This window comes from Sitodiplosis mosellana, unplaced genomic scaffold (assembly GCF_009176505.1).
Source record: "Sitodiplosis mosellana isolate CC-2019 unplaced genomic scaffold, AAFC_SMos_1.0 Smas_scaffold_6162, whole genome shotgun sequence".
Taxonomy (NCBI): Eukaryota; Metazoa; Arthropoda; class Insecta; order Diptera; family Cecidomyiidae; genus Sitodiplosis; species Sitodiplosis mosellana.
This window is the reverse complement of record NW_022601403.1, coordinates 448,291-466,128: the sequence shown is the minus strand read 5'-3', so window position 1 is coordinate 466,128 and position 17,838 is coordinate 448,291. Positions and strand designations below refer to the sequence as shown.

At 34.9% G+C, this 17,838-nt stretch overlaps 6 protein-coding genes across 6 annotated transcripts; 3 read left to right on the top strand and 3 right to left on the bottom strand.

The window, feature by feature from the left end:
* The first annotated feature begins 434 nt into the window (after window positions 1-434).
* LOC129574463 (lipoyl synthase, mitochondrial) lies at window positions 435-2,572 on the top strand. The gene is made up of 4 exons (XM_055456515.1): window positions 435-629; window positions 698-1,018; window positions 1,590-1,804; window positions 1,961-2,572. Exons 1-4 carry the CDS (start codon window positions 585-587, stop codon window positions 2,493-2,495), a joined length of 1,116 nt encoding a protein of 371 aa, XP_055312490.1. The 5' UTR covers window positions 435-584; the 3' UTR covers window positions 2,496-2,572.
* Window positions 2,573-3,040: 468 nt separating this feature from the next.
* Window positions 3,041-4,809, top strand: LOC129574324 (phosducin-like protein). Its single transcript, XM_055456157.1, has 2 exons — window positions 3,041-3,219; window positions 3,312-4,809. The coding sequence occupies exon 2, from the start codon at window positions 3,356-3,358 to the stop codon at window positions 4,238-4,240; it is 885 nt and encodes a 294-aa protein (XP_055312132.1). The 5' UTR covers window positions 3,041-3,219; window positions 3,312-3,355; the 3' UTR covers window positions 4,241-4,809.
* A 150-nt stretch (window positions 4,810-4,959) lies between these two features.
* On the bottom strand, window positions 4,960-5,661 carry LOC129574325 (thyroid transcription factor 1-associated protein 26). Its single transcript, XM_055456158.1, has one exon. The coding sequence runs from the start codon at window positions 5,442-5,444 to the stop codon at window positions 5,103-5,105; it is 342 nt and encodes a 113-aa protein (XP_055312133.1). The 5' UTR covers window positions 5,445-5,661; the 3' UTR covers window positions 4,960-5,102.
* LOC129574323 (mitochondrial ribonuclease P protein 1 homolog) lies at window positions 5,630-7,680 on the top strand. The gene is made up of 4 exons (XM_055456156.1): window positions 5,630-5,888; window positions 6,014-6,166; window positions 6,493-6,641; window positions 7,044-7,680. The coding sequence occupies exons 1-4, from the start codon at window positions 5,700-5,702 to the stop codon at window positions 7,609-7,611; spliced, it is 1,059 nt and encodes a 352-aa protein (XP_055312131.1). The 5' UTR covers window positions 5,630-5,699; the 3' UTR covers window positions 7,612-7,680.
* Window positions 7,681-7,842: 162 nt separating this feature from the next.
* Window positions 7,843-9,491, bottom strand: LOC129574278 (E3 ubiquitin-protein ligase RNF113A). Its single transcript, XM_055456060.1, has 3 exons — window positions 9,326-9,491; window positions 8,483-9,191; window positions 7,843-8,233 (listed from the first exon to the last, which is right to left on the bottom strand). The coding sequence occupies exons 1-3, from the start codon at window positions 9,390-9,392 to the stop codon at window positions 8,059-8,061; spliced, it is 951 nt and encodes a 316-aa protein (XP_055312035.1). The 5' UTR covers window positions 9,393-9,491; the 3' UTR covers window positions 7,843-8,058.
* A 2,428-nt stretch (window positions 9,492-11,919) lies between these two features.
* On the bottom strand, window positions 11,920-17,663 carry LOC129574283 (protein RER1). The gene is made up of 5 exons (XM_055456072.1): window positions 17,125-17,663; window positions 16,334-16,727; window positions 15,738-15,939; window positions 14,688-14,905; window positions 11,920-13,834 (listed from the first exon to the last, which is right to left on the bottom strand). The coding sequence occupies exons 2-5, from the start codon at window positions 16,400-16,402 to the stop codon at window positions 13,760-13,762; spliced, it is 564 nt and encodes a 187-aa protein (XP_055312047.1). The 5' UTR covers window positions 16,403-16,727; window positions 17,125-17,663; the 3' UTR covers window positions 11,920-13,759.
* Between the last annotated feature and the right edge of the window lie 175 nt (window positions 17,664-17,838).

The window sequence follows — 17,838 nt, the reverse complement described above, 5'->3', positions numbered from 1 at the left end:
TCAACGAGCTAATGATGTAGTTGGTGTGAGTGTGTGCATTTGTGGTTTTTGGGCTAATATATCCATTTCACGATATGCAAAGAAAGGATTTGTCTTTTGAATAGACTAAAATTAGTTCGGAAATAAGCTTAAGGAGAAATGTCTCTTCATTTCTTGCCCAAAACTATAGAAAAATCATCAAAATTCCAAATTCTTTCAAAGAATTCCCACTCTTGCCTTGGACTAAACTCATTTTAATGACTCATTCTTTCTACATCATCCCATGGCAATGCCGACAGATGTCTCTGAATGTTTGAGTTGCTCAGAAAAATGCAGTAAATCGAACAACGATGCAGTAGATTCATTGTGAGTCGTGCAGTTTGCCTGAAAGTTGTCGACATTTCTCAACTTTATAAGGTTTTTTTCTTCTGTGTCGCGGATTTTGTCGGAGTGTCAAAGTGAAGTTGACAGCCAAATATCATACACACACACACACACACATACCCACAACGAGCTAGCGCTCGTGGTAACATTGTAATAAACAGTATCATTCGATTTTTAGTCGCATTTCATCACACACAAAAATCGAAAACAATCCATTGAAAATGTTGAAGAAAAGCTTATCGACGGGTCAATTGAATCTTGTGCGAGTAAGTTCAACCAAAGTTACACCATTAAAAACAATGTTTCATTGACAAAAAAAATTCTCTTTTGGCAGCAATGTTCGAGTAATAAATTGGATAAAATTCGCGAGCGACTGGCAAATGGTCCAAAATTTCAGGAATTCGTACAGGATCCGGATAATATTCACAAGGATTGGGACTATGAAGGGAAATTGAAGCGTGAAAAAGGCGATGATAAGCGGTTGAGATTGCCACCATGGCTGAAAAAAGAGATTCCAATCGGTGCAAATTTTAATAAAATCAAATCACAATTACGTGACCTTAAGTTGGCCACTGTTTGCGAGGAGGCTCGATGCCCAAACATCGGCGAATGCTGGGGCGGAGGCGAACATGGTACACAAACTGCCACAATTATGGTAAATATCATGATCTTAGATCAGACAAATTCAAGTTTTTGATTATGTAAGACGTCATACGACATTGTTGTTTTTCGTTGCTTGTGTGCGTCAGGACGCGAGATAAGAAACAGCTGTGACTTTGGCACACAAGCTTAATATCACCTCATCGACGAGAAGCATAGAAAGAACCGATGTGATCGAATTGTGGGATGTTAATGGGTTTTAGAAGATTTTCTTGGCTTCAATTGAACATTTTCAGAGTTGAATGAAGTGAAGTGATGGATTTTTTGTGAATACGAATTTGGTTGAAACCATACAATGTCTCGCTTGATTATTTAACTTGCTTGACTATTAAGCTGGACTCAATTCCTTGTTGGCAATGTTATTCGATGACATTTCTCCAATTGGACTGAGATTTGATCAGTTTTTTTTTATTCTAGAGAAGAGAAATTTGACGATTTTTCTGCACCTGAAACCAGTCAAGAAATACTAGAAAAATAATTTCTAATCATGATCAAAAACTTAAATTTTTGTTTTTAAATATCAAATTCAAGCTAAAACTAGAACGCAATTTTCTATCATATTTCAGTTGATGGGCGACACATGCACACGAGGCTGTCGATTTTGTTCGGTGAAAACAGCACGAGAGCCACCACCACTCGATCCAAATGAACCAACGAACACTGCATCAGCAATTGCATCCTGGGGCCTTGACTACATTGTACTCACATCAGTTGATCGTGATGATTTACCCGATGGTGGAGCAAATCACATCGCCGAGTGTATCAAAGAAATTAAACGACAGTGAGTTCTATGGCCTCAACCTTCAAATTCCAATTATTTGTTTTATAAAATTCTTCTATGAGTCAAAATTTGAAGTTCTTTGAATTTAAAAAAAATCCATCAAATTTTGAAAAAAAAGTCCTTTTTTCGTTAAAAAAAAGTTTTCTCTTTTTGCAGAAATCCTCGAATCTTCGTGGAGTGTTTATCGCCCGATTTCCGTGGTGACATCGATTCCATCCGGTTGATAGCTGAGTCTGGTGTGGATGTGTTTGCGCACAATATTGAAACGGTTGAAAAATTAACGCCTTTCGTTCGAGATCGACGAGCAGCATATCGTCAAACGCTCAATGTGCTACGCGAAGCGAAAACTATCAATCCAACATTAGTAACAAAATCGTCGATAATGTTGGGCTTAGGTGAAACAGATGAAGAAATTGAGCAAACCATGAAAGATCTGCGTAGTGTTGGTGTGGACTGTTTGACATTGGGCCAGTATATGCAACCAACGACACGACATCTCAAAGTAATTGAATACGTTGAACCAAGCAAATTCAAGCATTGGGAATTGAAAGGCAATGAACTTGGATTCCTATACACCGCCAGCGGTCCACTCGTTCGTAGCTCGTACAAAGCAGGCGAATTTTTCATCACAAGCATTCTACGCAATAGACAAAAATACCAAATAGACCAAAGCAACGATACTAAACAGTAGCAAAATGTTATGTAAAGAATTGTGTATATTTGTGTTGAAATAAAAATGGAATTAAAAACTATTGTTCAGAAAAAAAATGCTTTTTTGTTTTAAAAACGGTGTTCCTTGAAGGAAATTTCACATTTTTCTACTTCAAAACATTTTTTTCTTCATTCCTCTTCGTTTCTCTTCGTTTCTCTTCATTTTTCATGAATTCATCATAATTTTCCTCGATTCTCATATTTTTGTTCGAAAAACGTCTTTGAAATTCGATCTTCTGAAGGAAAAATGTCGGAAAAAGAGAAGAAGAAATAATATACGACATTATTTTTTGAATAAAAATTATTCTTAGTAGAATATTCGAAAATTATCTTATTTTTTGAAAATAAAATATTGAATTTACTGAATCGATTCAGTTTATTCCCAGTTCTCAATTTCTTAAATGCCAAAAAAAGGCATTCAAATCAATTCCAAATGAAATCTAGATGTCAGCACTCAAATTCACGTGAACTAGGTCAAATGATGGCCCTCTGTGAACAACAGCCGCAAAGTATAGGCGACAGTTCAGTGACTTGATGAGTTGAAAACAAGCGGACTGAGTGAATTGGAACAAAAAAAAAAGAAAGAAGGTTGCTCGAACATAAACAAATCGTGATTGAAAAATTCATTGCTCTGTGTTTTAGGCAATGATTTAATAGCAATAAATCAAACAAACATTTTTTACAGTATTTTCAATTAAGTACAGGTAAGACGAAGCCCCTGACATATTTTAATCGAATTTGTGTTGTGTTATTTTGTCAATAAAATATCGATTTCTCTCTGCTTGATTGGATTTAGAAAGACAACAAAGCTTGGTGTGTGTGTGTGTGTGTGTGAGAAAGATGGCAACGCTCGAGGATAAAATATTGGGTGATGATAAGCGTGAGAATTACTGCAGTTCGGACGAGGGTGAAGCGGATGATTTCGAGAGTGCTGATGGATCGCCGATAGGTGCACAATCGGCAGCCGCATGTGAACCATCGAATCAAACGTATTTCACGCGCGAAACCGTCGACAAATGGTCGGGTAGTTCAACAAACACCGGTCCAAAGGGTGTGATCAAAGACTGGCAACGCTTCAAGCAATTAGAAAACGAGAAAAATGTGGGAAAAGAAACGGAAAAGTTGTCGCTTATGAAAAAATTGTGTATTACGGCAAAAACGGTGGCCGAAGATGGGCGGCAAGCCGAACAAGACGAGCTTGACACTGAATTGGCCGAATTGATGAACGATGACAGTATTTTGTTGCAATTTCAACAGCAACGTATGCGTGAAATGCTCGAACGATGCGGTAAACAGCAGAAAATTTTTGGCACCGTTTTCTCATTGGCCAATGGCGATGAATTCTTAAATGCAATCGATAATGAAGACAAATCCGTCCCGGTTATTGTGCATATCTACGAGAATAAGCTGTTGGCATGCAAAACAATGAATCGATGCCTTGATGAATTGGCACAAAACTATAAGAGTGTGAAATTTTGTAAAATTTTCGGTTCAGTAGCTGGCATGAGTGCTAACTTCAAAATTGGCGGCATTCCGGCGTTGTTGGTGTACAAAAGTGGCAATCTAATTGGCAATTTCGTTCGATTGTCAGATGAACTGGGCGGCGATGAATTCTTTGCATCGGACGTTGAAAGCTTTCTCATCGAACATGCTATGCTGCCGGACAACAGCCATGTACCAATCATCGTCAGCAAAACCATCAACGGCAACGATGACGATGATTAAATTCGACCTGTTTTAGTTCAACAAGAAAATAACACCACATTCAACAACATGCTTTCATCGCAACACACTCTCATTCTCTCATCTCTAGTAGCATTAAGTTTATATGAATGACAATCGATTTGATAACGCCGCTGATATAAAAAAAAAAAATTCGTGCTAAAAAAACGTCACCCTACGCCCCTTTTATTGCGATCATCCACACAAATTTTTCTATTGTTATTCGGAACGAACCAAAATTCTTTTCTGTTATTCTGTATCGATCATCTTCCATTTTATGCAATTGGCTTTGAAAACTCATGATACACATCCAATTGAACGCACATAAAAAGCGAAAAAAATGCCATTTTTTGAGTGAGAAATATAAAACAAAACAAACATGTGAACTTATTTTACATTTTTATTGCCTATTTATTTTAATGAAGAAACAAAAATATACACTTGTGGAGTTGTGGGTGGCACAACTCAGCCCCCCACACACACTACCCATGCGCCAATTTAATAGAGAAAAAAATTTAAACATTGTAAACCGAAATTTGTATTCAAAAATAAATGTGCTCGTTTCCTATAAACTATGACGTTTGTTGAACTTCATAAACTAATCGAAATTGTGTTCCACTTGTTCCATTTGGAGCTAAATTGGTTGGTGTTTGGCTATTCAAAGCGAATAGGTTGGTATATTTTGGAAAAAATCTGTTTTGTTATTGCAACTAAATAGCTTAGTTCAGAAATTCATTAAAAATTTCATTTTTCAGGAAACAAAAAGCGGTCATAATTCAAATGGCTACAAAGTAAACTAGGATTCAATGTTAAAAGTTTATTTAATTTAAAAATTTATTTAACACAAACAATTTCGTTAAACTAATCATTTAGCGACACGTTTCTCAATCTTTTCCAGCAGTAGTTCCATACGTCCCTTCATCACCGGTTGTCCTTTGTTGTTTTTCTTTGAAAAAATCTTCTGCTTTCGTTTTTTGTCCTTCTTGGCGATTAGTAATTTGGCTTGTTTTTCTGCTTTTCGTTCATTTTGCAGCCGAATTTTGTCGATACGCTTCTCTTCGGCGAAGGTGAACTGGTTTCGTTTGCCTGCACCTTGCTTGTTATTGCCTTTCTTGTTCGATGGGTTTTTCTTGAATGGTGGCTTGTGTTGAACCTTATTCGCTGGCGATTTACCACCTTCACCATCGTTCTTTTTGGTTGCCTTCATTTTGGTTTTGCTTTTGTTTGTTTATTTTGGTCTATTTAATTCTTTTTGGGTCTTTTCAATTTCAACACACTTTGATCTAATCAACGAAGCGTGTGATGCACTGAACACGGTTTATTTACAATCGTGATTGTAGCACATGTACCAAGTGTCAATGATTGCATTCTGTCAAATTCGTTGTACACATCAAACAACATAACCACACTTTTCGTTTGAACACAGTATTGGGTGTATAGTTTGGATTTATTTTTCGTTGCAATGCTACGGAATATTTTTGCACAAATAACGCCACATCTGCGAAGACGAAACGGTTTTTTGCAGCCACAACCGTTGCCATTGATTCAAAATCATCTGTTTGAAAGTATATATGTGAATAAAACCGCGGAGGAATGGTTAAAACAACTTCCCGAAGACCAGATGAAGCGAGTACGGCTGATACAGAATGAGGTGGGTTTTTTGATTTTTGAACCAATTGATTTTCAGGGAGAATCAAAAAATGTTTCATTTGAAAATATAAACAAATTGAACTCGAAAAAGTGATTGAAAATTGAATTGTTTTGCACTCTTTGTAGATCGCCTTGAAAATGACCGAAATGAAGAAAACACCAGCCCTTGACCGATTAACAATAGCCGATTATGAAGAAATGCTGGAGATGTCGACCAGCCGGAGGCAAAAATATTATCACTATTTGTTTGTGACACAAACAGCGGATACACGGAGTGATGTATGTAAATTTGTCCCAAGCAAAAATTTGGATCAGTTTTACATGAGCATTGCTCATTGAGCAACAAACAAATCAGCCAAAGATTACATTGACAGAAATTCAATTCAGCTTGAGCTGAGAAATTTTTTTGGCTTAGAATGAAAAGGGATTTTAAGAGTGCAAGCATAAAAATACTTTGGTATTTTTGGGATTCATACGATTGATTTTTTGGCGGATTAAATTTTTTTTTGCCATTTGGAATTTTTTTTGTTTATTTTCAAAATTTTCTCTATTTTTAATCATTTCGACCAAATTTAAGGATTTTTCCTTTTTTCGTTTATATTCAGATGAAGAAAAAGATTCGGGACCTGATATTAGAAGAGAAAAAGGCTAACATCGCCGATGAAACACCAAAGCATATCGATTATGGCTTAGGAAAGAATACACTCTTATTGAAAGTGACTAACAAATCGGTAATCACTTGGAGGAATCGAAAGTGAGTTTGCGTTGATTTTTTTATATTTTTGGTGGGAAAATTTTCTGTTGAATTTTTTTTTTTCATTTTCATTAACCTTTTTCTTGCGCCTTTTTCAACATCTTCACGAGAAAGGAGGGAATTCTTCTCATTCTATTCTTTGGATTTTTCCTCTTTACCTTAGTCTCTCTTTTCTTCTTGTAATCTTTCCGAAATTTGTCTTTTTTTCCATTTTCAAGAAAAAAAAAATTGCCTCAGAATTCATTGTGATAACAGTTGTGAAATAAATTCAAAGAAAAAACAAAAAGAAAAAGCAAAGAAAATATTTTCCCTACCAAAAGTTCCACGTAAAAAGTGCACTTAAAGCACTGAAAGAAACAGAACTGTAAAATTTAATCCTAAAAACCCATTCACTATATTCAGACTACATCGTGCTTTACTATTGAATGAGCCGCCATTGGTGTTTGACTGTGGATTCCAAGATGTAATGTCCAAATATGAGATTCGTGATGCGGCGCGTCAGTTGAAATATGCATTTTCAGAGAATCGATTGGATAGACGACCATTTGTGATGCATTTGTGTAACATGAACAAAGATTCAAAGCTTTGGCACGAGCTAGCAAAAGAAATGCTAAACATTGAAAAACTTCCGATCAAAGTCCATTCCGAAGACATAACGGAGGTTTTTCCCAGCAAAAATTTGGTTTATTTATCACCCGATGCCGAAGATGTTATCCAGGAATTTAATGAGGACAACACATATGTTGTGGGCGGTCTTGTTGATAAAGCCACCCGCACCCCAGTCACATTGGCCAAAGCAAAACGATTGAATATCCGTTCAATGCGATTGCCACTCGACAAACACATCAAATTTCATTCACACAAAACATTAACGCTCGATCAGATGATATTGATTATGCTGGAATTGAAGCGATCACAAGATTGGAAGAAAGCGCTGCAACGCGTACCAAAACGCAAAATTTTTGGATAGACAATTGTTACGTTATTTTGAACATTAAATAAAATCAAATGAATTTAAAACCAAATTAATAGTAAAAAATTGTGTTTTTTGGCGATTTTTGTTTCTTCTGAGGTTGAGCAAATGAAAATAGACTTTTTTTTATTCCAAACAATTTTTTTATGATTTAAAAAAAAAAATTCTCTGCATTTAGAAAAAAAATAATTTCTTTCTAATTTTCAAAAAAAAATTCTTTGAAGAAAATTTTTCTCTTTTTCTTTCAAACATTTTTCTTTTAGTTTTTATTCCTTTTTTCTTCTTCTTACAATACATGAACATCGATTAAATTTTTTGTGTCGAGTATGAAATACAAGCTGAAAAAAGTCGTTCCTTCAGTTGAACTCAATTTATCTGGCAAAACCATTGAATATTCCAAGTAAAAATGCACTAAATTACACCTTGGAAAACGCTAGACTTGAACTAATCACTATCTGAATGGCTGTGAATTTCTGCCTCTTCTTGGTCTGCCTTCAGCTTGGCCATGAGTTCTTTCGCTGGATTGAATACGCCATTTGTTTGAACGGAGCAAACGAAACATCGACTCGATTTTTTGTAGTGATTCAACGCGCACTTTTCGCAGAAGTAATGTTTGCACCTGGAAAAAAGGAAGTTTTGCATTAGAACTGAGTTTTTATCTTTTCGCTGTATCTTAACATCTAAACAAAAGACTAAAAGAAAGAAGAATATTCTTCCTAATAAAGAAATTTCTTAAAAAGATCTCAAAGAACATTCAAATTTAAAAAAATAATAACAAAAAAAAGAATGGCTCCCCATTTCTATACATTCAATAAAAATGTGCATTACACCCAATAAGTAAAAGGTATTTTCCCACTCAAAAACTCACTTGGTAACAATGGGATCGACGAAGCTCTCTCGACAAATGAAACACTTAAACGGTAGGTCTTCATCATCTGAATGGATTTCGTATTTTGAATCGTCACCATCGTCTGAATCGCAGCCACGTGATCCACTGCCATTATCCTGCTCCATTTGCCAGCCGTGTTTGTAGTCACTGCGATCGTGTAAAAATTTACAACTGTCACCAAATCCACAGAAGCCCGTCTCTTTGTAGTCCTTGCAAATATCTGGTTGGTAATCCCATCGAACGGTGGCACGCAAATGGGCCGGTGCTCGAATCGGTCCTTGCCGAACCATTCCGGAGCTGGCATTACCCAATACGGAATCCTTTTTCTTGTAGTATTGTGCATAATTATTCAGACCGCGGTAAATTTTATCGTCTGCTTTTCCCTCCAGTTCTTTGTTGATTTCAATTGCCTTCTGATGAATGGCCTGTGCATCACGATCGATCGCTGTGTCAAATTCAAAGGTTGCCGTCGCACCCTGATCCTTTGGCCCATCGATTGTACTCGTTCGCGTTGATTTATACGATACCGTCACCTTTTCAGTTTCATTCTCACTCTCGGACGATGATGATGAATTGGCCTGCTTTCGCTTTCGCATCAACTTTGCATTCGTCTGTTGAACATTCGGATTAGCCTTTTGCTTATGTATCTTTCCACGAACCACCGATGATTCTGGCTCACTTGCCGATCCTAGGTAGAAAAAAAGAGTGATTTATGTTATAGAATATAAACAACGACTTTGAAAGTACAGAGTTAACAAAGATTTGTCTTCGTTAAATTCAAGAACTTTTTCTTTGTTTGAGTTTCGACCAATTCACACTCACCCGACTCAGACGAACTGTGCTGTCGTTTTCGTGAACATTTTCCTTTGTTGGCCACTTTTTTAAACATGATTTTCTATTTGATTTGCTGGTGATTTCCCTTGTTATGCTTTGCAAACGTTTGCATTTGTACGACGAAAAATAATATTCAGATGTTTGACAGTTTGAACTGTCACAGTGGATTGGTCTGAAGTTTGAACGATTTGGTTATGGTTTTGTGTGCAGTTGAAATGGCGCGAAAATTTGATTTTTATTAAAATTGACTATAGCCTTCATGGCTTTACTTATAGCTTTTTCTGTCTATTTGAAATAATTGTTTATGTCACATTCTTTACTTACCTTTGAATTCAAATAATTCTGAAAAATGTATGTTTCCATCATTGTTTGGATTTAATGCGACTATAGGTAAAAATTTACTTTGACATTTTTGTTTCAGACTCATTTTACGTAGTTTTTATTATAAAAAATACGGAATATCTTTTTTCTATTACCAACCCGTATGATAATTTTTTGACTGTCTATCGGGATATTTTGACTGTCTAATGGCTATTAAACGTGATTATCTCCATATAAAATAGTTCATTTCAATCTCAACATAACCAGTTTTAGTTCTGTACCACTACAAACAGCTGCATAAAACTGAGTGACTGTTATTCCTTTCATTTCCATGCTGGGATTTATCGTGTGAAGTCCAGAATGAGTCATCGTCATCTACAATGAAATCTGAATATAAATCTGCAGCAGAGATTTCTGCTGCAACGGATAACGATTAATTGCACTGATTCATGATCAGTTTCCAAAGAATATATTGGGCTGAGTTGAATTTTTGTATGAACCAGATATTGGCCATATAGACACAAACAGTCCAACGGTTTGGTACGTCAGTTATTTATACTAGTTTTCATGATTAATTCACATAAATTTCCATTTGTTCAGTTTTTGATCCTATTTATTTTCTTTTCATCCAAAAATTATCCGATAGATCGCCCGATGAATATCGTCCAAAAACAATTCCCGGTAAATATTCATAGAACATACTTGTAATTTAAACTGCCATTTCGATAGGTTCCGTATATGATATGCCAACCGAAGTATCTTTCTGAATCGTAGAATCCAAATCCGTCCGACAAGAGCTTCTCATAGAAAGTCGTTTCGGCATCCCCTTCAATACAACCATCGTCACAATTGCATCCAAAAAAATTGCAGCTCCCTTGGCCACAATAATGACGCTCATCATGTTTGAAGCCATCTCCACAAAGTGGTATTTGACATATAATATCGCATGTTCCGGACTTAGTATTGCACATTTCACCGCCAACCATTGATGCAAAAACTCTCTTGCACAGCCTATCTACTTCTGGCTAAATGATGTAGACACAAGATTTTTTTCAAATACATGTCTTATTCTAATCGACTCATATATACATTGACCCACAACTAGCAAAAAAAAAATATAACTCGATTATGCTTGAAGAGAAAAATTATATTTATAACTTTTTTTTTACAGAAAAAATTTCACTTTTCTTCGGAATTTTGATAGCAAAATTCTCTGGATGAAAGTGAGATAGTTTTTTTTTTTTTCAAAAAAATCACCCAGATTTTTCTCTCACATAAATTTTATATGAATTCGATTATATTCGATATTATTAGTTTATTTTAATTGACAATTTACTTTACTTTATTACTATATGCTAGTTGCGGCGAAAATTTTCATAAATTTGCAATCCTCCTACCTGTATTCCTGGTTTGTATCTTATTCGAAAAATTAGGTTTGTATGATAGCAACACTCCGTGTAGATAAATGTTGGTAATGACAGAAATATCAAGTGCAAAACGAATCTCATGTTTGTTATTTAATGAACGCAAACTGAATGATGTGGCAATTTTGTGAATGGCCCTCTTTGTTATCATTGCGACAACGAGATTTTTTGGTTGGCGTTATTTCCGTTCATAACTTTTTTGTTTTGACATTTAATTCGCCAATTCACATATTCATAATTCATTCATGAATGTATTGGAATATTCGTAAAGTGGAAAATTCGGGGAAACCGTAATTGAAGATTTGAAGAGTTAACATTTTATTTAAATAAATATAAAAAGAATTCAAAATATTTTCTAATTTTAAAAATATATTTTCTCGTATTATTTATTTAGTCTCTAGTGCATTAGTCTTTCCCAGAGCTGGGTGTACTGGTTCTTGGTTGATTTTGAAAAAAAAATATTCGAGATGCTGGATTCCCCATGGTAAACCGAGGAAACTGCGATAGACATAAATTACAGAACAATCAAATCCATTGTAATAAGCAATATGATCCGAAGTACGGTTTACGTTATATAGGCGTTCAAATGATACCCATTTAAAAACGATCGTATGCACTAGACGGTCAAAATAAAATTGATTTAGGATGATATCACTTATTTCTGTTTTGGAGTCAAAAATATTCATCTTCACTTTTTATTCCCGTTTCTTTTTGAATTGACATTTGCTGTCTTTTTTCCATGCTTCAGTTGAAGAGTTTAGTTGTGAACTTTGAACCATAAAAGAAAACCCAAAGAAACTGAAATGTCAAAAAATCTCAATAAAAACACCATAAAAATTGGTATCAGTTTGTTTCTCTTGTTTTAGATTAGAACTTTATTTATAAATAATCATTTATTTAAATTTTATATCTAATGATCATTACACACTTAGTGTCCGAAAAAGCCGCTACGAACCGGTTATTTTTACAAGTTGGCCAAAATATGCTAGTTATTATTTTGTTTTGCTTTGCTTTTTCGTTTCGGGTTCTTTTTTTTTCCTAAATCGATTGAATCGCTTGGGGATCATGTTTTTTTTCTTGTTTTTTTTTTTCATTTTTGTTCAAAATTTGGTTTGAATGTCACAAAATGTTTCGATAAATGTATAAAAAAAAACCTTGGACTTGAATTAGAGATGTGATATTCAAAGATGTTGATTCGAAATGCTGTGAATGCGTTTTGTTTTGGAGTGTTTGGGCAATGTGTGATCGCACACATATTTCAACCATTGCGATAATAATTTATCATTATCCGTGTACATTTTATCAGTTATTGTGTGTGTCTGTTTTTTTTTCTCTCACATTTCCGGAAACTACAATCTGAACGAAAAAGGCATTTCGAAGTGGTATATACCCTTATGAATTTATTTAAATTTCGTTTTAATTTGAATGTTTTGTTAGAAATTTCGGTCGGCTCAAATCATTCTCTGTTTGTTTTTCTTTCCATTTGATTTTCTATAAAAAAAAAGCCTCGAGCAAATCGATTGCTTAGAGGAATTCACCAATTACTAGTAATTCCATGGAACTTTAGTACCTTTAACAATGGTTCAAAAAGATGTGCACAACTTTGTTTTTTTTATACAGTTTTGGTTTTTTTGTTTTATTACATTAAGAAAATGTCGATTTACACACGCGGCACAAAAACAACTCTCTCTCTCTCACACACATACACACACACAAAATCTGGAGAATTTTGGCAAATGTGTAAAAATTTCTGGTTTGCATAAGAAAAAAAATCAAATCAAATCAAAAACGGTCGGCGCGCGTTTTTGTTCATTTCCTTCTGGGTTCTGTTTTTGTTTGTATCTGAATGTAATAGATTTTCGGTACAATCTACTTTTGTTGTTTTGTTGGCCCATCGATTTGGTCATACGCATAGATTTCCGGGCCACGTTAGCAAAGAATATCAATAAAACCCGCGTGTGTGTGTGTGTATGTGTGTGTGTGTCACATCGTACATTCAACTGACACTCTATTCGTTCGCCGCAAACGAAAAAACAAACAAAAATTACATTAATCAATTATATTAGGGGGATTCGGGATTCACATTGTAAGCACAAATGAAGCTGTCGGTTGTCGCTAGATAAATCATGACGATATCGAACAAAAAAAAATTCGGGGAAACTATAAAATTAACAACAAATAAACAATATTCTGACTGGGAGGAGAATTTTTTTTTTTGGAGAAATGATAAAAAGAGAGAGAGAGAAAAGAAGATTTGTGAATGGCAACCGAATTACGTTTTAGCACAGTGAATCGGTGGTGGATTTGATCACGAATCGCGATTCAATTTACTACTGACCGATCCATTTCACTTTGAGTGCTCTTGTTTTTTGTTCACTGATTTTTGACAATTTTCCCATTTTCTCTCGGTGTGAATTTTGCGCGATGGATGAAGGATATTGTTTTTTTGCTGTTTTGTTCGAGTTCCTGGAGATTTGTTGTTGTTGTTGTTGTTCCTTCTTTCTTTTTTTTGTTGGTTTTTTTTTCTGGTTTAAATTTAGATATCGGTTATGTGATTTGCATTGGATGATGCATCAATGTCAACAGTCGATGCAATAGCCACGCTGGCAACGGCAGCGGCTGATGACATACTAGGCGACGATGTGGTCTCGGGTGACAGCATTTGTGCTTTTAATTGTCAATTGGTTTGAGGTACACTTTGATATCGCGGTTTATTTACCGTGAACGGGATATATTTATATTTGATCATATGCTGAAAATAGACAGAAAAGAATGAAGTGATTAGATTTGGGAACTGAGAGTAGATTGATTGGAAAAAGTTCGCAAGAAAAATAAAATCAGAATAAATTATGAAAAAATTATAAAAATAAAAGGCATTGATTCTACTGAGTTTGAAGTCATCAGGCAGGAAAAAAAACGAATTTATATCTAAAAAAATTGGCAATCTGCTTGAAGTAGCTCTGCACACCAATGTATTTAGAATATAATTCCATTCTTTAGAATATATCTTCAAACTAAATTCTAGATTTAATTAATTTTTGCCGAAAATTCAACGAAAAGGAAATCGCCGTCGACTCAATTTTCATTTCCATCTTACTTTACATTTTCATTATTTATTTTACATTTATGAATCATTTGTAAATCAAATAAAACATTTTTGTATTGAGCAGTCCAATTCGGGCAAACTCATTTTGCATCAATTCAATAAGATGGAAATACAAATCGATATAACAGCCCGTGTGGAAAATTGTTGACTGTCTGAGTCAGTCGATTAATTTGGGACATTCAGTGACTATTTGACTGACTAGCAGCAATTGTCTCGAAAAAAATAAGCAACTGCAGTTAACTTTAATCACAAATCACTCTTAAAATGTCAAAATGTCCCAAATTAGTCGACTGACTGACTGAAAGAATAACTAAACGTGATTGTCTCCATACAAAACGCATGATTTCAATCAACTTAGCCAGTTTTAGTTGTGTATCACTACATACAACTGACTGACTGTTATGTTAGTCATTTTATTTGCACACGGGAGCATTCGGACAAAATCCGAATCAATATACAAAACATTGAATGGAACTTTGTGTGAGATTCGGACACTCACCTTGATTTGCCGCTTCATTGTTATGCAGAATAGCGTAATAAAGTACATAACGAGGATGGGCCAAAATACAGGAATGTTGAACACTTCGAAAAATGTACAGATAGTACCGATGACGGTGCTCTTTGAAATTGCGTACCAAAATTTAAATTCAGGCAATCGCCGAATAAACGGCCGAAACTCTTGATTTGATCGTGTTGGCAATTCGGGTCCTTGATCATCTGCAATTTTAATGACATAAACATTAGATATAGAGTCACGCATTTGGTCAGTTTTATCAAGACTTTAAAATATTCTTAAGTTTAAAATTATGATTATAAGAATATCATTTTTACATTTTTTCTGTATAAATGAATAAATTTTCAATCAATAGATTCGAGGACTATTTTGTGACAAAATTTGGAAAATTATTCAAGTCATAAAAAATTCAATTTTCGCAGTATTCCAACATGAACAGTTTTCGGAGAGTAGAGTAATTCTGCGAGTAACCGAGTATTTCATATTTAGTAGCAGAAAGTATTTTCCACTAAAAGAAATTAATTGGAAAAATGCAGACGAAAGGTATCCAAACCATAAAAAGGGATCAAAATTTTTTGATCAACAAATGGATATTCAAAAGAAAAATGGGACAAAATCGGAAAAATAAAATCTTTGAAAAAATTTATAAAAAATAAAATATTTTAAAATAAAAACCTACAAATTAAAAGGGTTAAACAGTTGGAAAAAGTAGAAATGAACGGATTGAAAATAGGTTAGAAAAATAAATAAATCCGAAACATTCGATTACTTTCACTGCCTGTAATGTCACAAATGGTGAACATGTGTTCACGGACACAATGAATTCCGTGGAATTTCACATGAAAAGTTAATGAGCTGTCACGAAAAAAATAGTGGTTAAATCAAAATTCCTAATAACAACGATGGCAGCACATGTAAAAATGGCTGGGATTAACACAATTCCTATCATATTGACATGGTTTGAATCGCGACGGCGGAGAATGGATATATAAAACGAAGAAAAATGAAAATCAATGAATGAAACTCAATACTCACCATCCAGATCAAGTGCTGGATCGATCTTTGGCGTAAGAAATGCTATGAACAAATTTAAATGATATATGCCCAATGCATAGCACACAATATACCATCCTTGGCATAGGAATACACGTAACAAAAATAAACATACTAGACCGCCGGCAGCAGCCCATCGTACTCTAGTATGTGGTGTCCATTTATCTAGTAGTCCTTGGTAAATCTGTATTGCGATGAAACCAGAAAAGAAAACAAAACAAAAATGAAAAAAAAAATTGTCACACGTTGTCTACTTTTTTTTCTAGTGTTGGCTAATTAAATTTTGGGGGTGCAAAAAAAAAATAGAGCGAAAAAGAGACAGAGTGTGTTCTCTCACAAATGGGTGCGTACACTATGTTGATTGTGTATTGGAATACGCTCAACACTCTCGAGATTAATAAAAGCAAGAAAAGAAAGACAGTTGAGTGTCAATCATTCGGAGAGAGACGGGCCGTGCACAATGCATATGGCACCTGTCGTCGGTCATCGGATTTATCGAACAAGAAACGGAAAAACTATGTCATCAGTTTTAAATGGATTCACACATCTATTATTATGAATTAATGAATCGAACGAACCTGTGATAAACGTTGAAAAAACACTGAAATCGGATTACGTGATGGTGTCGTTGACTCTTCGTTCATCATTTTTGCTATTTGATTGTGTTTATTTTCGGTTTTCTGTATATTTCGGTTCTGAATTTATGATTTGTGGGGTTTTTTCTTGTTGCACACGAGCTGGGGGGACACAAAGCCAGTATCGTAAAGGAGTTAATTAGCTTTTAATGTGGTCTCTCTCTCTCTCTCTCTCACTTGTCACATAGTCACTAATTCACTTCGAAGTCATTTAATGTTGTTGCAAAGCGTATATGGTTGTGTTGGTGATGTGCCGGATCTAGTTGTCGTCGTCGTCGACGTTTTGTCTCGACTTGCAAAAACTGATGTGTGTTGATGGTTTTCCAAAATTCTATAACTGCAGAAATTATGGAAAAGAATCGAGAAAAAAAAACAAAAGCAAAAATTTTATAAATCACGATTGTATATTTTTATGTCTTTGCTTAAGATGTCACACGATTCCCATACACGCACAACATTTCAAATACACTAAATATTCATACTAGTAATATCTTATTTCCGAACATCCATTTTTCATTAGGTTCTGTTTTTTTTTCTTCTCTCGTTACATTGTCACCACATTTTTTCCACACGGACTTATCAGCCCGATCTGAAGTCCAGTAGCCACGACGTGAAATGATCGAAGAATGATACCAAATTCGGCTGACCAATATCAACGACGAAATGTCATTGATAAAATCGGTGGTTTTGGAATATTGGCGTTGATACCCCAAAAACTATAACTCAATACTCACTTTCATTCGAGAATCGCGTGCACTTGAACACCACTTTGATAAGAAAGGCGCGCGCGACTGGGGCCGACACGAAAAATTTCACAATTGAAAGCACTTAGCAAAAAAAGAAGAAGAAATAGAACAACCGACACACAACAATTTAATTTCAAATTCGATATTGCTTCGTGATTATTTTATTCCCTGTTCAATTTATTTCTGTTCAGTTGTCGTCGTTGTCGTCGGCCGGTTTTGTTTTGTCACCACAAAATTTCGACCCCGAAAACACACACGGCGCCTTTTCCAAATGAAACCTTAACCAATGAAAGAATAAAAATTATGATGTAAACACTCGATTCCAAAATGAATTTACTTCATTTTTCACACATCTATCGATAGATCGCGTGAAATTAAACGAAAGAGAAAAAAAGAATAGATGAAATTAAATTCCGAGCAAAAAATTGATCGATGACGACAAAAATTTTTTTTATGGGAATGAACCACTACGAGAAAAGTCAATAGAATGAAGGAAAAGCACCACGTCAAAAACAATATACATTTATACTACAGAGTTTTAAATTGACAAATGGAGATTCTTGCCTTTTACACACGCATACATTGACATACGATTACACACATACTCTGTGGGATACACTCAATCACATCATCCTCACACGATACGACACGACAACTCACATCAGACAGCACATTTTTTGACACATACTCGCAGCTCCATAT

Bases quoted from the DNA above. Each gene is read 5' to 3' on its own strand.
- LOC129574324 (XM_055456157.1), top strand. From the start codon at position 3,356: ATGGCAACGCTCGAGGATAAAATATTGGGTGATGATAAGCGTGAGAAT.
- LOC129574463 (XM_055456515.1), top strand. From the start codon at position 585: ATGTTGAAGAAAAGCTTATCGACGGGTCAATTGAATCTTGTGCGA. The intron at 1,019-1,589 runs GTAAATATCATG...ATCATATTTCAG, and splicing joins CACAAACTGCCACAATTATG to TTGATGGGCGACACATGCAC. The intron at 1,805-1,960 runs GTGAGTTCTATG...CTCTTTTTGCAG, and splicing joins ATCAAAGAAATTAAACGACA to AAATCCTCGAATCTTCGTGG.
- LOC129574278 (XM_055456060.1), bottom strand. From the start codon at position 9,392: ATGTTTAAAAAAGTGGCCAACAAAGGAAAATGTTCACGAAAACGACAG. The intron at 9,192-9,325 runs GTGAGTGTGAAT...TTTTCTACCTAG, and splicing joins GCACAGTTCGTCTGAGTCGG to GATCGGCAAGTGAGCCAGAA. The intron at 8,234-8,482 runs GTGAGTTTTTGA...CCTTTTTTCCAG, and splicing joins GTCGATCCCATTGTTACCAA to GTGCAAACATTACTTCTGCG.
- LOC129574323 (XM_055456156.1), top strand. From the start codon at position 5,700: ATGCTACGGAATATTTTTGCACAAATAACGCCACATCTGCGAAGACGA. The intron at 6,167-6,492 runs GTATGTAAATTT...GTTTATATTCAG, and splicing joins CAGCGGATACACGGAGTGAT to ATGAAGAAAAAGATTCGGGA. The intron at 6,642-7,043 runs GTGAGTTTGCGT...CACTATATTCAG, and splicing joins ATCACTTGGAGGAATCGAAA to ACTACATCGTGCTTTACTAT.
- LOC129574283 (XM_055456072.1), bottom strand. From the start codon at position 16,402: ATGATGAACGAAGAGTCAACGACACCATCACGTAATCCGATTTCAGTG. The intron at 14,906-15,737 runs GTGAGTATTGAG...TTAAAATTGCAG, and splicing joins TCCAGCACTTGATCTGGATG to ATGATCAAGGACCCGAATTG. The intron at 13,835-14,687 runs GTGAGTGTCCGA...GTCTATTTTCAG, and splicing joins CAATGAAGCGGCAAATCAAG to CATATGATCAAATATAAATA.
- LOC129574325 (XM_055456158.1), bottom strand. From the start codon at position 5,444: ATGAAGGCAACCAAAAAGAACGATGGTGAAGGTGGTAAATCGCCAGCG.